Source organism: Malus sylvestris, chromosome 13 (assembly GCF_916048215.2).
Source record: "Malus sylvestris chromosome 13, drMalSylv7.2, whole genome shotgun sequence".
In the NCBI taxonomy this organism is placed as follows: domain Eukaryota; kingdom Viridiplantae; phylum Streptophyta; class Magnoliopsida; order Rosales; family Rosaceae; genus Malus; species Malus sylvestris.
The window spans coordinates 1903097-1924091 of NC_062272.1; the positions used below are offsets into that span (position 1 = coordinate 1903097).

Genomic DNA, 20995 nt, shown 5'->3' on the forward strand with positions numbered 1-20995 from the left:
ACAATTTTTCATACATGGGATGAAGAAATAAATTGATATCAAACTTGTCACTATCAAATTTAAACTTAAACATTTCACTTACGAGTGTTCTCAAAATAAAATTAAAAATGAAGGGCTATGCCTATTGTAACAAATAGGCTTTCACTCTTGAGGCCCAAAAAAAAAAAGAAACATCAACAGTCAAATGCTGAAAGTCCAGTGGGCCGGATGGATGGGCCGGCTCCCAATCATTTCAGTCGACCGGCTGATCCTTATCCACTAGTCAACTGTCCGAAATGATAGACACGTGGCGCCCGTCCAATAACACACGCTAAAACGGGGGGCTTGACTTTGAAGAGTTATACACGAAGCACCAACCGAAAAGCAATTCAAAATTTGGAATATTCGAATTTTGGGGGCTGTCCGAAACTTTCCGGATCCCGTTCTTACCGAACCCTAACGCCCAAATCGGAACTCTCGTCGTCTTCGGCTTTTCCAATTCGTTCTAATTTCCTCTGAGGTACTCCCGCCTCGCCATTTTCTCCTCTTAATCCAATTTTTTGCTAATTTTTCGGTATTTAAAATTTAAATTTAATCCAATTCTCAGTAAATGCTTGTAGTTCATGCGCTTAATTATGTTTTTATGATTATTTTTAAAATTTTATATTTTGATTTGTATCTGTGGAGTGTGTGCTGCGAATTGTACAAATGTGATTGCAATTTGAAATTATCTTAATTTTTTTAATTTTACAGGATCTCCTTTTTCTGTAATAATTGAGTGCTTTCGACATTCGCTGAGCATGAAGTTCTTGGAATACACCCCGCTGGAGCGGTAAATTTGCAATAGCTGCCACTTAATTTAGTCCATACATTCCGACTCTGTGCGTTTCTGTGAATATAGTAAAGTTCTGGGGATTTACTTTTGCAGATTAAATGATTTCTTTAGTCATTTGAATCTCGGAGAGCGAACCATTAAGGGTTGTCTTGAAGCTTACTCTTGTAAGTACAATTATTTATTTTATTCTTTTGAATTTTTCCCCTTGAAAATGTGTGTGATTTGTTGCAGAAAGACTTATTTTCTGTTATGTTTTAATTACTAGGCAAACACACCGGATCCGATAAGAAATTGTCTCTCAGTTTGGAGAATGAGGTAAAATATTACAATTTTTATAACTCTTTGTTGATTTACTCATCTGTATATGTATCAGATGTATCGATCTGATTATGTATGTAAGCGATCCTTGTTTTCTGCATATCGGCTTCCAAAATCTGAAAGTGTTCCTACGTATTCTTACTTTTCATTCTTTATTTCATTTATTGCCATTCCCATATTTTCTTGCGGTGTAAGTGACAGATTGATCTCTATATTATTTTTCTGTCGAAATTTCAGATTCTTGATTATCTTGGGAAATCGTCTGACAGTGATTCTTCCTCGCCTGCTGAATTCCTGCTGACTAGATCCAGGTGACCTATGTTAATTAGATAGATGTGGAAAGTTGCAGGTTGTTTCTGATCGGTGTTTAATTTGTTATACTTTATGTGCATTCCAGCCGGAAGACATTGATTTACCTGGTTTTGACACTCTATCACTTGTATCCGGACTATGACTTCAGGTATCCCTGTATCTTTGGGCTTTATTAAACATATTGTATTTCATGGAGGCTTGAATAAGAGATTATGGGTAATGCCACGGTCAGCTTATTGGGCGACGTGGCAACCCGCTTTATAATCATCTTCTGTTTGTATTGGGAGTGTTGTCAAGAGGTTTGACAGACAGTTCGAACTGTCGCTCTGCATGGAGCTGAGAGTTCAAGTCTCTCCATTTCCCAAGTGAAAAAAGTTGAACATTTGTGTTGTGGATTTTGTTTTTATTTTGCACTTTCCAACTATGAAGTGCATTGTACTCTGATGCATTGACGTGGAGTGCCTTTTTAATAGTGTCTTTGTAGTTTGTATTGGTGTATTGCCTACATCTTTGTGGTTTCCAGTGCAGTAAATGCTCATCAGTTCTTCACAGAGGAAAGCTGGGACAGTTTTAAGCAGATTTTTGATACCTACATGTTTGAAGCATCAAAGGTATAGCTGTGGTGACAAGCGCACTTGCTTTGTTGTATGAGTATATTACTTTTGTGCAGCTACAGTTACATTAACTTTGCAATCCTCCTGTTGAACAATTTAGAGAGACACTAATAGAACCCCCCCCCCCCCCTTCTCCTCCTTTTCACACAGGCACACAGAGGCACATAGCACTGATAAAAAGGATAAAAATATTTCCTTGCATGCAATACAGGTTTTCAATTGTTTATTTTGTGTGCTCTTAGCTATTCTGAACGATAAAAGACAATGTTACCGTCTTTGTTAAAATTTTCTTTTCAATATTTTTCCTTTGGCGTAAGGTAACATTTCATTTTCATTGGTTCATGTTAGATAATAACTTGTTGGTACTCTTTGATTCCTTGCCTTCTCTTCAAATGGACATGAAAATATTCTTAATAGGTGGTATTTCGTTGTTCACTGTGACTGGATGCTGAGTCTAGCGCATTGTCATTTGTCATGTCATTAAGTTTTTATAGAATATTGACTGCTTTATTATGTTGAAGGCATTGTTGACCTGTTTCTCTGGTTTCTTGGGACAATTCAATTCAGGAATGGACAGAGACAAATGAGGGCAGTTCCTTGCTGGAAGCCCTTTACAAGGCTTTGGATGAGGTAAGCATATGGTCAAGGGAAGTGAATGTAAGTAATTCAAGGAGGCAATTTTCTGATACCTTGCAAATGCAGGTTGTTAGACTAGCGGAATGTGAAGTTTACAGTTACATTCCAGACTCTGATGCCGATCCGTTTCTTGAGAGAGGATCTATGTGAGTTTTCTTTCTGGTTACTTGATACATTTACACATGCACCAAATGTGATGTTTATGTACCATCATCACTATACACCTTTCAACATCATTGGGCTCTTTTGTTTCCTGCAGATGGTCGTTCAATTTTTTTTTCTACAATAGGAAACTTAAGCGTGTCGTGAGCTTCCGTGTCTGCTGTTTAAGGTGGGTTACAATCATCTCAAACTTCTTAAAAAGTTAACAAACGCTTCCACAAAGAACCAACGGCTAAAGGGTTTTCTGTTTACTCGCATTTTTTCGCAGTAACTTGGTGGCTGATGGATATCTGATGGACGAGTTGCGGTATGATGGAGATGGAGAAATTTTCGACAACATGGACATTTGAGCGCAATATTCTGTATTGCTGTAATTTCTGTGCAGTTAATATGTCAAATATACTTGTCAACCATCTGTCGTTCTGTAGCTTTAAGACTGACTGTCCACCCATACTCCCGGAGGCCTGAGTGGTTGGTTTAGTAATTCGTCACCAAAATTGGATGCTGTTTGTTATGTACGTAAGGCCGATGCTTATGTATATTCGTGTCAAATTCAATAAATTGAGGCTTGTGAAACTCTCGTGGAAGATGTCGGTTACCCACCGTTTTAAAGTTAAGAGTAAATTGTACTAATGCTCCTTCAATTTTAATCAAATTGGAGCAATGGTTCTTCAATTAAAAATTTATTATCTTTGGTCTCTTATCTCATCAAAATATGTATCTATGATCATTTTGGTCAATTTTGTTAAAATTTTGTCAAAATAAGTTATGTTGGAAGGAACATTGCTACAATTGGGGTCTCTTAACTCATCAAAATGTGTAGCTGTGGTCATTTTTGTCAACTTCGTCAGAATTTTGTCAAAATGAGTTATGTTAGAAGGATTATTGCTACAATTGGATTAAAGTTGAGAGATCTTTGCTCTAATTTGATTAAAATTGAGGGACTATTTATCTAGTTGGATTAAAGTTATGGAACAAATGGTAATGGATTTTAGTTGAGGTGCACATTTTGATGAGTTGAGGGACCAATGTTAATGAATTTTTAGTTGAGGGACCATTCCTTCAATTGAGTTAGAATTAAAGAACCATTGCTACAATTTATTCTAAATTATTCTTTTGAACTATCAAGTTAGAAAGTAATTGCTATTTTTAAGTTTAAGGGGAATATTTTTGTTCAAGTGATAGTGTTCCTCAAACGCTCTATTTATTACTGTTATATGATTTTAAATTTTGAAATCTGATAATGGTAGACACTAATTTTAAAATTTGAGCTCATCGAATGGTTATAAATAGGGTGTTGACCATTATTGCTGGGAACCAAATCCCCTCCTGAGCATTGGGTGGGGATCCTCCTGACCGGGTCATATGGATCATTGAAATTTGATTCAACGGTTACAATAATTATAACTTTTAGAGGGTCCTTTTGTTTGTAGCCGTTGTATCAAATTTCAATGGTCCAGATGACCCGGTCAGGAGGATCCCCACCCTATGCTCAGGAGGGGATCTGGTTCCTTATTGCTACTATGTATTTACCAAAAATAATAACAAACGTTAAAGGACGCCACTTAATTTTCTGTAATTTTAGACAACTATGCTTACAAAATTGGCATGGGCAGTGTTATTCATACTTTTTTTTTTACCTTCCCACCCTTTTGTTATTATTGTTATTTGATATTTTTTAATTCATTCAATTTAATGGTAAAAATTGAAAAGGGGTGTGGAAGGTATCAATGTATGTTGACCCATCTATAACAAAGTATGTTGTTTGTACTATACCTGACCAATCTTGAAACTACCAAGTACCGGTCAACTTTATACCTTCAAGGGCCTACTAAAGAGTTCATGTTGAGGCATCATTGCCGAAGCACAAAATTTTCCCTCCACCCAGAATGTCAATCATAATTCGACACGTGTCAACGTCAAAATAAAACTTTTAGAGTCCCACATTGACGCGGACAAAAGCCAAAGACTCTCCTCAACTATAAAAGAAGACTATTCTCCTACAATTAAGGGGAAATGTCATTATTGTACTTAAACTAGTTATTATAACTCACTAATGGTGATCATGCTTAAACTTATGTATTTGTGTAAACCCTTCACTATTAATGAGAAATCCTCTACTATGTGGACGTAGCCAAACTTAGGGTGAACCACGTATATCTTGTGTTTGCTTCCTTATCTCTATCTTTTTACATATTAGCCTCACTAGGTGACCGGAGCAACCAAGTGAAAATCACAAACTTGATATTTTACGTTGTTCCAAAGTCTCCCTGATTTGTGCATCAACTTATGTATTAGTTTGTATATTTAAATAGCAACATTTTTGTTAATTAACACATAATTTTCTTTTTCTTTCTTTACAATCACTTGTTCTTTCTCTTTCTTCATAATTACAAGATTATCTACACTAAGGAGTCTTAGCCTCACAATGGGATAACAATAATGTGGTTCAAATTCACATTTGCCGAGAATCAAACCTAATACCTGTCACTTATAAGTGAAGAAGAATATCACTAGACCGTAGTACTAAGTGGTAAGATTTCTTATTCTTTGAATTCCTCTGTTCATTCGAGCAATATTTTAATATAATATGAATTACAAAATGGTGGTTAAAATTTTTTTTTTAACAAGTGATATTATCTAAATTAAGAGGGTGGAGGAATGAACTAAGTCTCACAATAGGCAAACCATAATAATGTGGTTCAAATTCACATTTGACGAGAATCGAACATAAGACATCTTACTTACAACTGAAGATTAATACTACTAAACCGTAATATTAAGTGACTGATGGTTCAATTTGGGTGCAGAAGAAAACATATTGTCTTACATAACTTAAGAATATTTTTGCTCACATCCTATTTATCATCGTTTGATGAGTTTAAATTTCGAAATCTATGTAGTAGATAGATTACAAATCTCAATAATAAACTCAACCAATGGTAATAAATATGGTGGAGTTTAGAGATTTGTGTAGTGGATAAATCATCAATCTCAAAATTTAAACTCATCTAATAAAAATAAATTAGGTGTTAAACACTTGAATGTGATGAGCGAAAGTGCATCTTACCTAACTTGATTATGCTCAAATGTGAAATAAATTTATATTTAATTACTCTGCTATATTTAATATGATCTGAATTTAATTTTTTTTTTTTTTGACAAAGTAAAAGACTTGGTGCTCTACCAACCGTGTTCCTTGCTTTACCATTCACATTGCAGTTATGTGCCAAGTCACAAATTAATACAAATCTATCTTTGTCCTTCTCTTTGAAAAAATAATCACTTGAGTCTTGAGAGCTATCACATGGAAATGGATAATCTCCGAATCCCTTCTATCAAATCCACTAATTCGAGTTTTTAAAATTTGATCCAACAGTTAAAGTTATTATAATTTTTAAAGATGACATTTATTTTTAGTCGTTGGATCAAATTTCTAGAACCCGAATTTGTGAATTTAGTGAAAGGGATCCGCGTACCACATTAGAGCTACCATACAAGTTAATAAGATATTAATCTCCGTATTAATCTAGTATTAACGATCTAAACATCATAAACTGAAACCCAGAAAAATGAAAATCCAAACGAAAAATGATGATTAATTATCTAGAACAAATCTGCTCTTCTTTGATGGTTTCCAACACCGGCTTCCTTGACCTACACGCAGCTAATCTGTACTGAAACTCCGCCACTTGCAACCCCTCTACTCCGTCCAAGCTCAACCGCAATGGACCTTGATGATCACCTTCATGATCTTGATCGCCAAGATTTTCTTTCCCACTTTCCACCGCGCCCACTTCTCCTCCTCCACTGCCGCTCTCCGGCAAGATCCTAACCTGTCCGCCTGATATACGCTTGGCGGCGGAGTTGGCCGCCATGAAGAACACCGCCATGTCAGCCGCCGTGACTATGGAACTGAGCCTCCTCATTGGAAACATGATGTACACGTTCCCAAACTCCAACTCCTCGTCGGCGCTGAGGGCGGAGAACCTCCTGCCGATGTGGAGAGACCTCGAGTTGGCCAAGAAGGTGTTGGGACACTCCAGCATGAGCTCCGCCGCCTTAACCATCTCCCGGAACTGCCGAACGTCGCCGTTGGGGAAGATCACCCTCGCTGATTTGGAGCTCTTGATCATAGGCGTGGCCAAAGTGCATGAGATGTAGTTTCCCATTTGAGAGTCTAGAGAGAGAAAGTAAGAGAGAGAGAGAGAGAGAGAGAGAGAGAGAGAGAGAGAGAGAGAGAGAACCCGAACGTAGACTTTGTTGAATTGGAGTTTGGTTAGACGGTTGGTTTGTGAGAAAAGGTTGTGCAGGGTTTTTATACAGGGGAGAGAGAGTCAATCAAAGTCGGAATATTTCTAATATTATAAAGACAAACACTCGTTTTTATATAAAATAATAATATAAAAAAATGATATCATGTGTGTTAAAAAATTAGGCTTGTGGAAGTGGCGTGTGGTGCTTACTTGTTTGGTACTTTACCAAAAATACTTGATTACAAATTTGCTCCTTGATTTTTAGTGGTTGCTTCACTTTGCTCCTCGAATAATTTCTTTTGTCCAAATTTAGTTTTTAAACTTGCCAAATGTTTTAAACACGTACAATATGGTGATGTCAATTGTAAAGGGTGTCGAGAGTTGATCATCCCACATCGGTGAGAGAAAAGTTTAGTTAAGCGCTTATATGATCTTGAGCTACTTTCCATATTACCAATTGGTTTTATGATGAAATCTCAATTTTACAGAAGGGAAAAAACAGCAATAGAGAGATTGGTAGCGTTGTGTGTGTCAAAGTTTTTGTATATTCTGTAAAAAAAATAAACGACTAATTACAGACTTAAGCAATCATGTATAAGTAGATGTGGAGCATTTTGGTCATAGTCGATGAGTTATTAAAATGCCCTTCCAAATGCGGTCACATTTCACTCTGTCAAAGTTGATAACGAAACTTATTTTCTGTTCTCATTGGGCACACTTTCAAAGTTAAAAAACGAAATTGGAACGAAAAAAAAGTCGAGGGACTAAAGTGAAAAAAGAAAGAAAATTAAAAGTTGGGAAAAGGAGGCGAAGGAGCATGTGTTTCAAACCTTCGTTGTCTTTCCGGTTTCCGTCTCCTCTTTGTCATGTGAATTTTCGCTGTGAATTGCGCGTGGGACCCAATTCTGACTTCCGACTTCCAGCTATGGTGGTGATTCACCGGACTCGCTCCGCCCGACTGTTTACTAGAAGCTTTAGGGAAAATTCGAAGTCAACTGGAGTTGTTCAACGCGGACCAAGGACCGAGTTTATCACCCTGATCATTGGAAACGACAGAGTCTAATGCGTCGTCCATTTGTCGGAAGAGGATTCTTTCCAGATTCACTTTGTGGGATCTCCACATCTTAGCCGTTCATCGTACATCGTGCGATCAGTTTTCGGCAGATATTATTTGTGTTTAATTTTAAATAAAAAAATCAAATAATTTTTTATCGCACGATGCACGATGAATAACTAAGATGTGAGGATCCCTAGGATTCTCACAATTTGGATCCGGATTGGATCCAAATCCCATTGGTTCACTCTTTTGTCATTTGGAGATTTATTTACTCGTTTTTCATTTTTTATGTGATGAAATTGCCTTTTAATTTCTTCCAAAATACATTGTTTAAGTTACTTCTTGATGATGGATTTCATCCATGGATGAAAAAAAGTTTAAATTTTCCTTTTTTAATCCTAAGGGTGGTTGTTTCGAGCAAGGAAATGATTTCTGCACATTTTGTGTGTTATTTTTTTACACACTCGTGTTTAATTATGCATATTATTTTCATTTGATTTATTTAATCAGACGACTATAAAAAAAGATGAGTGAATAAGAAGCTAAATCAAGCAGTGTGAAAATAAGACCATTTCGAGTATATAATTAAAGGAGGGAAGCATCAAATCAGACACATGACCTCGATTGCAGGGCTAAGTATTTTTAATTATGTAATAGATTTGTAACTTAAATGATTAAGATCATTTATCTTTCTACCGAGCTCGTGGGTCAAATTCCCCCTTTCCCACTATAACTTGTGTTAAAACATCAAATACCATATTATTAGTATATGCATAAAGTTGGAATGGCCGGGGGCGTTCACATTGTTGACAATATTATTTGTCGGTGGGTTTCACACACACACCACGCCCAACACGGTTGAGAAGGTGTTTTCGTCATGAATCAAATGGGATCATACAGTATGCGGGTAATACGGATAAGCAAGGTGTCATTTCTTAATCAACGTCCGACACCCTATCCTAATCCCATCCCTAATAATAATCAATCCAATCGATCCCCCACCAATTTTCTGTCTCTATTTACTAACTTTTATAGTGGATTTTCAACTGAAAATTTTAGTGAGTTAACTATGTTTAACCAACCAATCAATCACGACAAGTGGTCTAATGACATAGTGTGAACAACAATTATTTAAAAGATAAAACGGAAGGTCCTGAGTTTGAGATTTTGTAAGTTGTGAATCTGTTTGATCATGGTCATGAGTATGATGCAATTCCTAACTAGTCTCATTGAGATTCGAAAAATATGGACAACCATCGTTCTTCACTAGTTGTCATCCTAACAAAAACCCCAACCAATCATGTGTACGGTACGCTAGCTACTAGTACTTACTACTTAGTATTAATTTGGTAGCAAGTCCTCGTCAAATTTACGTTTGAACTTTAATATGTATTTATAATATTGCGGTTTGCATATGTTATTTTGTATTTAATTGATTAATATATAAAATAACAGATAATTATACTAAATTTAATTACTTTTAGTGCGTACGACTTGAAAACTGTCTCTCTTATTTGGCTTAAAGAAGTGACTTTTGGATGGAGATTTAAAACGTTAATATGGTAATATGATTTGAGATATATAAAATGAATTAGATTGACCCGAATATGAATTAGAACGGACCAACAACGTTGTATTATGGGCATGACTAGGAGTCGAACCGTGGAAATTTCTCAAAATTACAAGATTGTGTTGAACCATCAATAGAGTTTGTAATTAGTTTACTCATGATCAAGGGAAACAATCAAACAAGAGAGGGTGATGTTGACTAAGGTCTTCAAATTAAGGTCATCTTCAACCGACCTAGTCAAAGGGTTATAGGGCTAAAAATAGTTTGGAATGTCACAAAAACCGTTTCCAATTGAGGGCTAGGCCAATGGGCTTATGGGCCTCACCAGGCCAAAACCACCAAATCAGGCCAGCAAGCTAGTCATTTCTAGTCAACCATCCAGCTCAACCCTCTTTGAATGCCAACCGTTGGAATTTGAAATATTTTTTTTGGACGAATTAAAAAAAAATCTAATTTTTTTCCTATAAATACCTAAGTCATTCCTATGCCATTTCTCACATACTTTTCACTTTAGGGTTACTCATTTTCGCGACACGTGTTACTCGAAATTCTATTTGAAAAATTATTGAGATTACATAAAGATAAGAAATTTGGAGAGTTACTCACGTTAGCGACACATGTCACTCGAAATCCTATCTAAAAAATTATTGAGATTATATAAAGATAAAAAATCCGGATGCTTATTCATTTTGCGACAAGTGTCACTCAAAATATGTCCAAAAACCTTATTTTTATGTGGTAGTTTAAGTTAATTAACCATATTAATTCAATTAAAATAATAAATTATGTTTGATTTATGGCTCTTTGGCCTTTTCGGTTGGAGATTATTTTTTTGTCAAATAACTATGTTTGACCTATGGCTCTTTAGCCCCCTTGGTTGGAGATGATATAAAACATGATAGGATACTGTTCATTAAAATATAATTTATTTCAGGACTATAAGGTTAAAGGAGCCCTTTGACTCTCCTTTGATTGGAGATGGCCTAAATGGTCTAATTTCAGATTTCTTGCCAGCCCGCAATGCCTTGGATATGATCTTTAAGCATGCCCTTGGATATGATCTTTAAGCATGCTCAGATGGATGGAAGAAATCCCAGAACAAAAACTCATTGGGCTTCGAACAAATCGTATAGCCTTCCTTCCAGCACTGAATCGATTCTTCCTCACTCAGATCAATCAGTTAATTAGCATGTTTGTTTTTAATATAATATCAGTTACCGTACTAAGGTGTAGGAGTGGCTTGAAATTACTAAACAATGTCATAGACTGCATCATAATCAATGAAAGCGTTGGGGTACTTAATCTATTTGTACCATGTTTCTAATATTGATGAAACATATATGCATTAGTAGGCTTTGCCTCTAAATATAGCACTACTCTTTATAATTGTAAGTTTTAATCCACAATTCCGAATATTCAAACTACCATGCCAAGAAAAAATATTTGGGTTTTTCTAAAAAAAATCATATTTGGTCCACTTGAGGTAACATTGCAGCCCAACTTCGTAGACGGGGCTATTTTATCAAAGGTGGCTAGTTTCTCGTGATACGACCCGGGCCATCGTTTTATTTGAGTGTTTATCATTAATAGCAAAAACTTAATATCCAATTTCATAAATATTAATTTTATTTAAAAAAAAACTTTCAAATATAGCAGAAAACTCAAATGGATAGACCTAGATACCCTCAAAATCCAAAACCTAACACTTAAATAGATCTCATCGGCATTGTTGTTCAAAGTGCGAGGCCACCAGAGAAGGATTTTAAGGGTAAGGACGCTGCAGCCAGTAAAACATCCTCTACAGTCAAACCTAATGCCGTGAGTTCCACAGAGAACTAGTTGAGTAAGTTGATTGTTTGAGAAGAATCACTCTCCAATTCAACAAAAGCGAAACACATTCTCCTTGCAAGACTAATACCTTTAAGTGCCGCCAACATTTCAATCCGGGTAACAGACCTAATTCCTACATTGTTCCATGCACCAGCAACAGCAAATTAAAGCAACTTGCCAATCCCTAATAATTACACCCACTCCTCCCAGACTACTCTCTAACCTTGTAGCTCCATCCACGTTCACCTTAACCCAATTCTCTCCAGGAGTCTTCTACCGATGTTGCAAATTTGCCGTGGCGACGACGAGCGAGAGACAGCTGCCATAAATTATTGTAACCATGCAATAGCCCACTAAACAACATCAAATGGGTGACCAATCCTACCTTTCCACACTCTAGAATTTCATGCAAACTGAATTAAAATTCTTTGGTTTATATTTATTTGGTTTTAGTTTTGAGGGTTTAATCTCTTCAAACAAAATTTGAGGGTTTAATTCATTGAATTTAGTTTATGTTTATTTGGTTTTAATTTTGAGGGTATTTAAGTCTATTTAAGTAAATTTTCTGTTATTTTTGAAAGGTTTTATAAAATGTGACATTTATGAAATTTGATGTTAAATTTTAGCTATTATCGATAAAAACTCGTTTTATCTTAAGCTTCAATTGTTCGGGCAGACGAAATGACGTGTTTCGAATCGTTTTTTTTTTTTTTAAGGAAAACTAATGAAAATAGCTTGAAAACTTTGAGTTTTAACGATAAGAATAAAATAAAGGGTAAATTAAATAGTATCAGGATTGACTTTTTAGTGTAAAAATATAGTTTTTCGTTAAGCCTCGGTGTTAATAAATTGCTTGTTCTCAAGCCCTCTGTCTGATGTGGGACAATTGTGATTCCAACACTTCCCCTGCATGTTAGGTGGAGCCATGTCTGGGCTCACCCATTTGCGCACTCTATCTGATGTGGGACAATTGGGATTCCAACACTTCCCCCCGCACGTGCGACCCCTACATGCTAGGTGGAGCCATGTCTAGGCTTACCCATTTGCGCACTCGGTCTGATATGGGACAATTGGGATTCCAACACTTCCCCCGCACGTGTGACCCCTACTTGCTAGGTGGAGCCATGTCTGGGCTCACCCATTTGCGCAGGGCCAAGGGAGTCCACCCCTACATGCTAGGTGGAGCCATGTCTGGGCTCACCCATTTGCGCACTCTATCTGATGTGGGACAATTGGGATTCCAACACTTCCCTCCGCACGTGCGACCCCTACATGCTAGGTGGAGCCATGTCTGGGCTCACCCATTTGCGCACTCGGTCTGGTATGGGACAATTGGGATTCCAACACTTCCCTCGCACGTGTGACCCCTACTTGCTAGGTGGAACCATGTCTGGGCTCACCCATTTGAGTAGGGCTAAGGGAGTCCACCCATTCATGTGGCACATGCTCATCCTTGGGTCTGATACCATGTTAAATTTCAGGTAGACGAGTCAAAGACCCCACTCCAATAACACCGATACTATTTCCACTTGATCACCTGCTCAATTAGTCAGGTGTGAAATTTTATTACAAAAAATCAAAAATGGATGAGAATGAGGGATCTTCATCCCAAGGCGGTGGCGGCTGGCCTTCAACAGCCACAAGATCGCCATGATACACTTGTTTTGGAATTGCCATGGTCTAGGGTCGGACACGGTAGTTCGGGCCCTTAATGGGCAAATAAGGGAGCACAGACCCTCTATGATCTTTCTATATGAAACAAAGATGAAAGATCATAGAATTGCAAGGGTGATAAGGCGTATGGGATATTTTAATGGTTTCGATGTGGCTCGGTTGGTACTGCTGGAGGTTTGAGTCTTTGGTGGGATGATTTGATCCAGGTAGATGTGATGGATTCCTCTAAACATTACATTGATGCCCGGTGCAGTATTGCAGAATCGCAGACTATGTTCCGGTTCACAGGGGTTTACGGCACATTGTATCGAGCGGAGAATGAGGAGTTCTGGAGGGGTATGATTCAAAATTTTAGCCCGGATCGAATTCAGTGGATTTGTGGATGAGACTTTAACGAAGTTTTATGGGATCATGAGAAAGCGGGAGGTGCTGCTTTTTGTTACAACAGTCCAAGATACCTAGAGGAATTCATGAATAAGGTGGAAATTATGGATCTCGGTTTCAATGGGCAAAATTACACCTGGAGGGGGATTCGCAATGGTCAGTTGGTGGAGGCTCGCCTTGACAGGAGTTTGGTGAATGCGAGCTGGCTGTCTTCTTGGCCAAATTCTATGGTCACTAATGGTACCTGTAGGGGATCCGATCATAGTCCAGTGTTGGTGAAGTTTGGGTTTCAACCTGAAAAGCGAAAAATATTGTTTCGTTTTGAAGCTTTTTGGACAAAGGAAGAGGAGTGCAGAGATATTATGCGTGGAGCGTGGAATGTTGATAGAGATGGGAATCCCCTTGAGCGATGGAATTCCAAGATTAACTTTTGCCGTGCAGCTCTGATTAACTAGAGTAGTGGAAAGTTCAAAAATCGCGGTAGGCAGATAAAGAAAATGGCGGACCAGCTGGGTGTTCTGAAACAAGATTGGAGAGGGCATTCTAAAGAAATTGAGGCTCTAGAAGTTGAACTAGACCAACTATGCAAACAGGAGGAGTGTTACTGGCAGCAGCGATCTCGTGTTCAATGGTTGAAGGAAGGGGACGCCAACATGAAGTTTTTTCACCAATCCACCATGCATAGAAGAAGAAGAAATAGTGTGGTTTCCTTAAAGAATAACAATGGAAACTGGGAGGTGAATCCAACACAGGTGAGGAGGCTTGTCGATAAGCACTTCGTGAATCTATTCACTTCGTCGGGACATCGAGAGTGGGGAGATCTGCTTAGCTGCGTCAATCATATGGTTTCAGATGAAATGAATGAAGCCCTCTCGAGTTGGGTCTCGACGGATGAGGTGAAGATTGCAGCTATGCAAATTGGGGGTTTGAAGGCCCCTGGACCAGACGGATTCCCTGGAATATTCTACCAGGCCCATTGGGATATTCTTACGGCGGATGTCAACGAGATTATTGGAGCGATGATGCATGGGCATGTGGACCCAAGGCGTATCAATGCTACTCATTTAGTGCTAATTCTGAAAGTTCAAAACCCGGTTTCTATTTTGCAGTTCAGGCCCATAAGCTTGTGTAACTATTCTTATAAGGTTCTTTCCAAGGTTTTGGCCAATCGTCTCAAGCAATTTATGCCGGCTTTAATTTCTCTAACCCAAAATGCCTTTGTAGCTGGCAGATTGATTCAAGACAATATTGGCATTGCACACGAGTTGTTCCATTTCCTAAAATCTAGGAAAGCGAGACACAAGTTTGAGTTGTGCGTCAAGTTGGATATGCACAAAGCCTACGATAGGGTTAAGTGGGACTTCTTATTAGCAGTGATGGAAAAAATGGGGTTTGATAGTACATAGAGGACCTTAATCTTGGCCTGTATCTCGACGGTGAATTTCGCTATTCTCCTCAATGGTCATCCTAGACAGAAATTCGTTCTTTCCCGTGGGCTTCGACAGGGAGACCCGCTATCTCCTTATCTTTTCCTTTTGGTTAGTGAGGTTCTCTCGATTCTTATTCAAAAAGGTTGTGAGAGGAAATAGATTAATGGAATTCAAATGAGCTCATCGGGTCCGACAATTTCCCATATTCTCTTTGCTGATGACACTCTTATTTTCCTCAAGGCGGAAGAGGACAATTGTAGACAATTAATTATGCTGATTGATGATTACTGCTTGGCTTCAGGACAACAAGTTAATAAGGAAAAGTCGAGTGTCTACTTTGGTGCAAATGTTCCTGTTACTTTTGCCCAAAGGTTGACGGTTATCCTCGGTATGGTGAGAGTTGGAGAGCCGGGCTTATACCTTGGTGTTCCGGCTATCTGGGGGTGGTCAAAGAAATGTGGGCTCGCCTATGTCAAAGGAAAGTTGTTGGGCAAGCTTCAAGGATGGAAGAAAGCAAGTCTTTCACAAGCGGGGAGAGAAGTTCTCATTAAGGCGGTGGCACAAGCCATTCCAGCTTACCCAATGAATCTGTTTAAATTTCCCACGACTCTGTGCAACGAAATGGATGCCATGATCACCAATTTTTGGTGGGGACAAACCGAGGGTGCGAATAAGATCCACTGGTTATCACGAGAGAAGTTGGGTCGACCAAAAGAGGTGGGGGGTTTGGGACTAAGGAACTTTGAATCGTTCAACGAAGCCCTGTTAGCGAAGCAATGTTGGCACCTGTTAATGGAGCCGATGTCTTTATGGGCGAAGGTGCTTAAAGCCCGCTACTTTCCGAATTGCTCTTCCCTGGATGCTAAGCGGGGAGGAAGAGCTTCTTGGGTGTGGTCGAGTCTTCTTGTGGGAAGAAATATTCTCAAGGAGGGTGCTCACTGGCAAATTATGAACGGCAATCATGTTCGAGTCTGGATCGATAGATGGTTTCCGACTATCCCAGTAGGCAAACCATCCCCATTGGGCTCGGTGCAGGTGTCAAGAAACTTAATGGTTAGCTCTTTAATTTGCCCGGTCACGAAGGAGTGGGATATTGATTTTCTAAAACCTTTCTTGGAGTTGGAGGAGTTTGATGCGATCTTGGAGACACATCTTGGAGAACCAACGTTAAGGGATAGGCTCGTGTGGCCTTTTGAGAAGAGAGGTATGTATTCGGTCAAATCTGGCTATCATTGGGCGCATCAAAGTCTCCTGCCCCAAAGGAGCCTTAACTCTTAATCTTCTGCTTCTGTTCCCGGGGCTCTGTGGAAGTGTATCTGGCAGCTGGAGGCTCCCCAAAAAAATCGATGTTTCATGTGGAAAACCCTGCACGCGGCGATTGCAACTATGGCTAATCTATATCAACACCGCTCCTCCACAACTTCTCTATGCCCCATCTGCCAAATGAGGAATGAGACCATCACTCACCTATTCCTTGAATGCCCGTGGGTGGAAGTGGTTTGGTTTGGGGGTTCTTTGAATTTACGAATAAACCAAACTGAGATAACAACTTGGGCCTGTTGGCTGCTTCAAATGTTTGATTTAGCGAATGGTGCGAAGGAGGCAAGAAATCACTTGTTTTCTTATATTGCATTTACATCCTGGCATATTTGGAAAGCAAGGTGTAACTTTCAGTTCAACAAACAACACATCTACCCTCCTCAAGTTATAGCTGCTATCTGTTTTTCGGTTTCTGCCTTCAGGGAAGCAAAATCAAACCTGCCCCGTCCCCTTGTGGTTTGTCCGCAGGTTTTTGGTGGAGTGGTCAGTTGGTCTCCACCGAGTTCTGGATTCGTAAAGGTGAACGTTGATGGCAGTTGGGTTGCATCGGACGGAACGGGCTTTACGGGAGTTGTGGCCAGGGATGCGGATGGAAAGTTCTTGGCGGCTTGCAGGTATAAAGTGAAAGCCACAAGCGTGGCAATGGTGGAAGCAATGGCCATTATGCACGGATGCAACCTGGGGATCAGTAGAGGGTGGCGTTTGATTGTGGTTGAGTCTGATTCTTCTGATTCTATTTCCTGCTTAAAGAATTCAACAAGGAATGGCAGTTGGGAAGCCTTTCCTTTTATTGCGAAATGCAACAATTTGGGGGGGGGGGGGGGGGACCTTTCAAGAGTGCCCTGGTCTTGGGTTCCAAGATCAGCCAATTCGGCAGCGGATCTTTTGGCTTCGCGGCGTTGTAAGGAAGTATGTGATCTTATTTGGGTCCACAGACCCCATCTTCCCTTGTTCATGTGTTATGTAATGATGGTCTTCCTTGTCCTCATTAGCTTTTTGTGGTAGTGTGAGGAGGGACGCTTTAGCACTTGGTGCGGCTTCCGGATTTCTTGTAACCTCCTTATACTACTTTTTCTAGTCTGTGCTGTTGGCTGTTTGCCTTTGTGTGGGCCTTCCTGTAACCTCTGGCATCTTTGCCCGGATATTGATATATCCGGATATTGATATATCTTGCTTCCAAAAAAAAAAAAAAAAAAACCTCGATGTTATTTTATATAAATTGCTTGTTCTCGTTCCCTCTGTTCGATGTGGGACAATTGGGATTCTAACACTCCTCGATTTCATTCCTTCTGGTAATTTTTCCATTTACCCATTTCGTTTTAGTCTCTGTGAATACCATTTGAAGCTGCCCCATGATTGTAAACCTGATTTGTGCGTTCCTCATATGTGGGTTTTCGTTGATATGCTCGTTTCAGCTTCGAAGTTCCATTTTTGGGCTACATTGGTTCATATATGCTTAAAATTTGAGAAACAGTTGATGGAATCGAAATCTCCCACTATATAGAAGTGTTGTTTTCTGTAATGATAATGCCTACAATGGTTCTCGAATCACTGTCACTGCTAATTCCTTTGTTATTATGTTGTATTTGTATCTCATTTAGTTCAAGTGTCCAACGTTGTGTCTTATACCAGAGCAAAGAAAACTTCCGGCCCAACGTGCGAAATACAAATATTTGAGAGGAAAGATACTGGATGTGTTGCCAGATTATAGAAAAGAAGCAGAGGATCATCTCTCAAAAGCTGTAAGAAACAATGCATTGTGGCTTCCTGTAGTTGAGCATGTTTGTAATGTTTTCAGTTCAGTTCCTGATTGCATTTTTGTGGTTTTATTCCAGTGACCTCTCGATTCATTGTACTGTAAACTTTATGATTGATACGTATATTGTGTTTGGATGCAGGGTCCAAACAAGCAGATACTGTCAACTTTCGATGCTTGAAAGAAAAATGTGTTAGATTAAATATAGCGGAAACTAAAGAACTCAACATATCCAATCAACCACTAACCTTGAGAAGACATTGCAGCAGAAAAATAAAGGTTCTTCTCCTCTCAACACTATCTGTATGCACTGTCAATCAATGGGGCTTGATATTTTCTGTTTGCGTGTATTGTGTGAGAGTAGGGACTAGGGACCCTTTACTTATAACTTAAACAGTGGTCTTTGATAAGGATACTTCCCATCATGTAATCCTTATCAAAGTCATCAGTTTGATAACCCTTATCACTAATATCCAAAGCATCCATATCATATTGGTTAATACCAATTGCATCGGGACTTCTTTAGATTATATTTCAGTCTTTATACATTCCTTAATAACCAACAAGTATTGTCATACACAAACTCTTATGATCTCAATCCCTCATGCACGTGCTAAACAAGTGTGTAGCTCTCATTAGACTTACAAAATGGCTCAAGGCAACTTTTTATCTCTCAACTTGTTTTGCCAGTTGTTTTTCATGATGTGTGCGTCATTATGCTTACATAATTTTCATCATTTTACAAGGTACCGACAATGAGGCAGAACTTGTTGATGAAAGCATTCAACATGCCAAGGAAGCCATAACTCTTGATGTCAAGGATGGGAATTCATGGTGTAAGATCTAAAAAAGTTCTATATTCTTCGGTTTTGAGTAAGATTTATACTTGATAAGTTGTATAGCATGTAACACTTAGTTCGGTTTGCCATTTACCTTGGATGTTTGCTAGCGTGCTTATGGTTGGCTTAGTTTGACTGCTTGATGATACGTTTGTGACTGGAGATGCATGTCTTGCAAGTTTCTTTGTGACTGGAGCTTGGAACCATTCGAAACTTCTGCAATCTTTGAAGGCATACCAAAATGCTATGAGTGCGTAAAGTAATCAGTTTCCTGCTGATGGATCTTCTGTGGTTATGGGTGTCTCAACGATCATGTTTAGGGGAGCTATTCATTTGTATATATGTTGTATTTCTTGTAAGTATGGATCTTCTGCGGTTAGAAGATGCTCTAATGTTTTATGTTGCGTATCAGGAAAAGGATGAAAGAATGCAGTCCAATCCAGACCTATATTTTAACTGTGCTACTGTAAGCTCAGTTTTCCTTGTGTTTTGTCTGAAATTACTCACAAGTTTCTCAATTTCTCAATGATGATTTGTCAGTCTTTGTCTTCTATAAGTCAGCGTTTATATAGGTTAAAGATGGAGTTGTGCTAATACAAGTGGAGAGAATAGGAAACAGCAATGATAAATTGTTTTCTATTTCTGTTTTTGTTAAGTTTGTATAAAGTAACTTAAGTTGCATGAATCTTAGAAAGACATGCTGCCACCTGATTGGGTCCTTAGTACTGCTCAATATCTCATGTTTTGCACAATTATAAGATTGGGTTATTTGGGTGCCTTCAATGTTGAGATTAAGTTGGAAACTGGGGACTAAGCACACTTAAATAATCTGTTAAGGATATTCTACGGCAAACAGTTTTTAGATCAGCATGATATATGTCGGTTCTTGACCTTATATAATTTCTGTTTTACAGGGGCATGCTAGATCTAAACGACTTTTGTCATTAGGATCATCTCTGGCTGCTGTAAACTGTACGCTTCATTACTCTTTCATGTATTTTGGTTTATTGTGATTTGTAATTTTCAGCGAGCCTGGCTCATTGCCCTTTCTTTCCCACGGGAATATACTGATTTTCTTTGTTTGCATCTTCGATTAGTGAACTCCTCATATCGAAGAGCTACTGTAGTTATTCTATCAGAGGGTCTGAACTGAACAAATCAGTAGCACTAGTGGGAAAAGTGCTATTCTTTATTAAGCATGACAATGTTGCTCCACTGTAAGTCCTCTGGAAGCACCTTTCTTTTACATCTTCTATCGCTAATATGCTTCGTCGTGTCAGTTTATGGCATTCAATATGATTCCGCAAGACTTAGCAGCGTAAGAATAAAATGAGAAATAGAAACCACATACTTTCTTACATCCCAAATACGGATTGGTTTGACCTTCATTTGTATTGAGCAAATATGTTATCGTCTCTCACCAATTCAAATGATTAAGGGTCAAACTGTACCTTGTTCTCACAGAACAAAGAAGGAGATCAGCTAACAATACTGGAACCTTTTCGTCGGCATTTCAACTTTTCTTGGTAAGAAAAGGTACTCGCTTCACATAATTTAGACGTTCTTTATTTTCGTTAGTTATAATAAAAGAGTTGTTAATTAGAATACTTCAGATAGTCTTATTCTTGGAATGTAACAATTATTTACTCTATATATCAATGAATATAACGATTTTTATTAATTTTGTTTTCCGGTTCCCATGTTATCGGCAGTTGTACGAGTTCAAATCATTACATGTGGATTTCATAGAACAGTTGCTTGTGAACGGAAAGGCCCTTGCTCCTCACCAAAGCCGTCCGTACCTCAATTTATGCACAGCACAAACCATGATTGTATATACTGGTTACGAGTGAAATATTTGCAAGTAATGTACTTTTGCTCAGGTTTTGTTTGTCTGCCCTTGAGTTTTTATGTTGTATTCTTTGTGAATAGAATAGGGAATGAAGAAGGAAAAGGTGAAATGCCATCAGTGCAGAGAACAGAAAAATACTACATTTTAATGGATTTTTCTTTTGGCCCTCTA

At 38.6% G+C, this 20995-nt stretch overlaps 2 protein-coding genes and 1 long non-coding RNA gene across 6 annotated transcripts; 2 read left to right on the top strand and 1 right to left on the bottom strand.

The window, feature by feature from the left end:
• Positions 1 to 336: 336 nt before the first annotated feature.
• On the top strand, positions 337 to 3432 carry LOC126597525 (uncharacterized). The gene is made up of 11 exons (XM_050264322.1): positions 337 to 499; positions 733 to 811; positions 908 to 978; positions 1080 to 1129; positions 1370 to 1443; positions 1530 to 1592; positions 1968 to 2055; positions 2626 to 2688; positions 2761 to 2840; positions 2954 to 3025; positions 3125 to 3432. The coding sequence occupies exons 2-11, from the start codon at positions 780 to 782 to the stop codon at positions 3204 to 3206; spliced, it is 675 nt and encodes a 224-aa protein (XP_050120279.1). The 5' UTR covers positions 337 to 499; positions 733 to 779; the 3' UTR covers positions 3207 to 3432.
• A 2857-nt stretch (positions 3433 to 6289) lies between these two features.
• Positions 6290 to 7174, bottom strand: LOC126597734 (uncharacterized). The gene has a single exon (XM_050264544.1). It carries the CDS (start codon positions 7026 to 7028, stop codon positions 6459 to 6461), a length of 570 nt encoding a protein of 189 aa, XP_050120501.1. The 5' UTR covers positions 7029 to 7174; the 3' UTR covers positions 6290 to 6458.
• Positions 7175 to 17624: 10450 nt separating this feature from the next.
• Positions 17625 to 20995, top strand: LOC126595895 (uncharacterized). 4 transcript variants are annotated; one of them, XR_007613749.1, is made up of 8 exons: positions 17625 to 17669; positions 18010 to 18119; positions 18276 to 18412; positions 18880 to 19438; positions 19887 to 19944; positions 20070 to 20189; positions 20437 to 20498; positions 20685 to 20995. It is a non-coding gene; the product is annotated as an uncharacterized LOC126595895 (long non-coding RNA). The 4 variants fall into 4 exon arrangements; XR_007613748.1 differs by having other exon boundaries at positions 17635 to 17669; positions 17793 to 18119; XR_007613747.1 differs by lacking the exon at positions 17625 to 17669 and having other exon boundaries at positions 17696 to 18119; positions 20437 to 20508.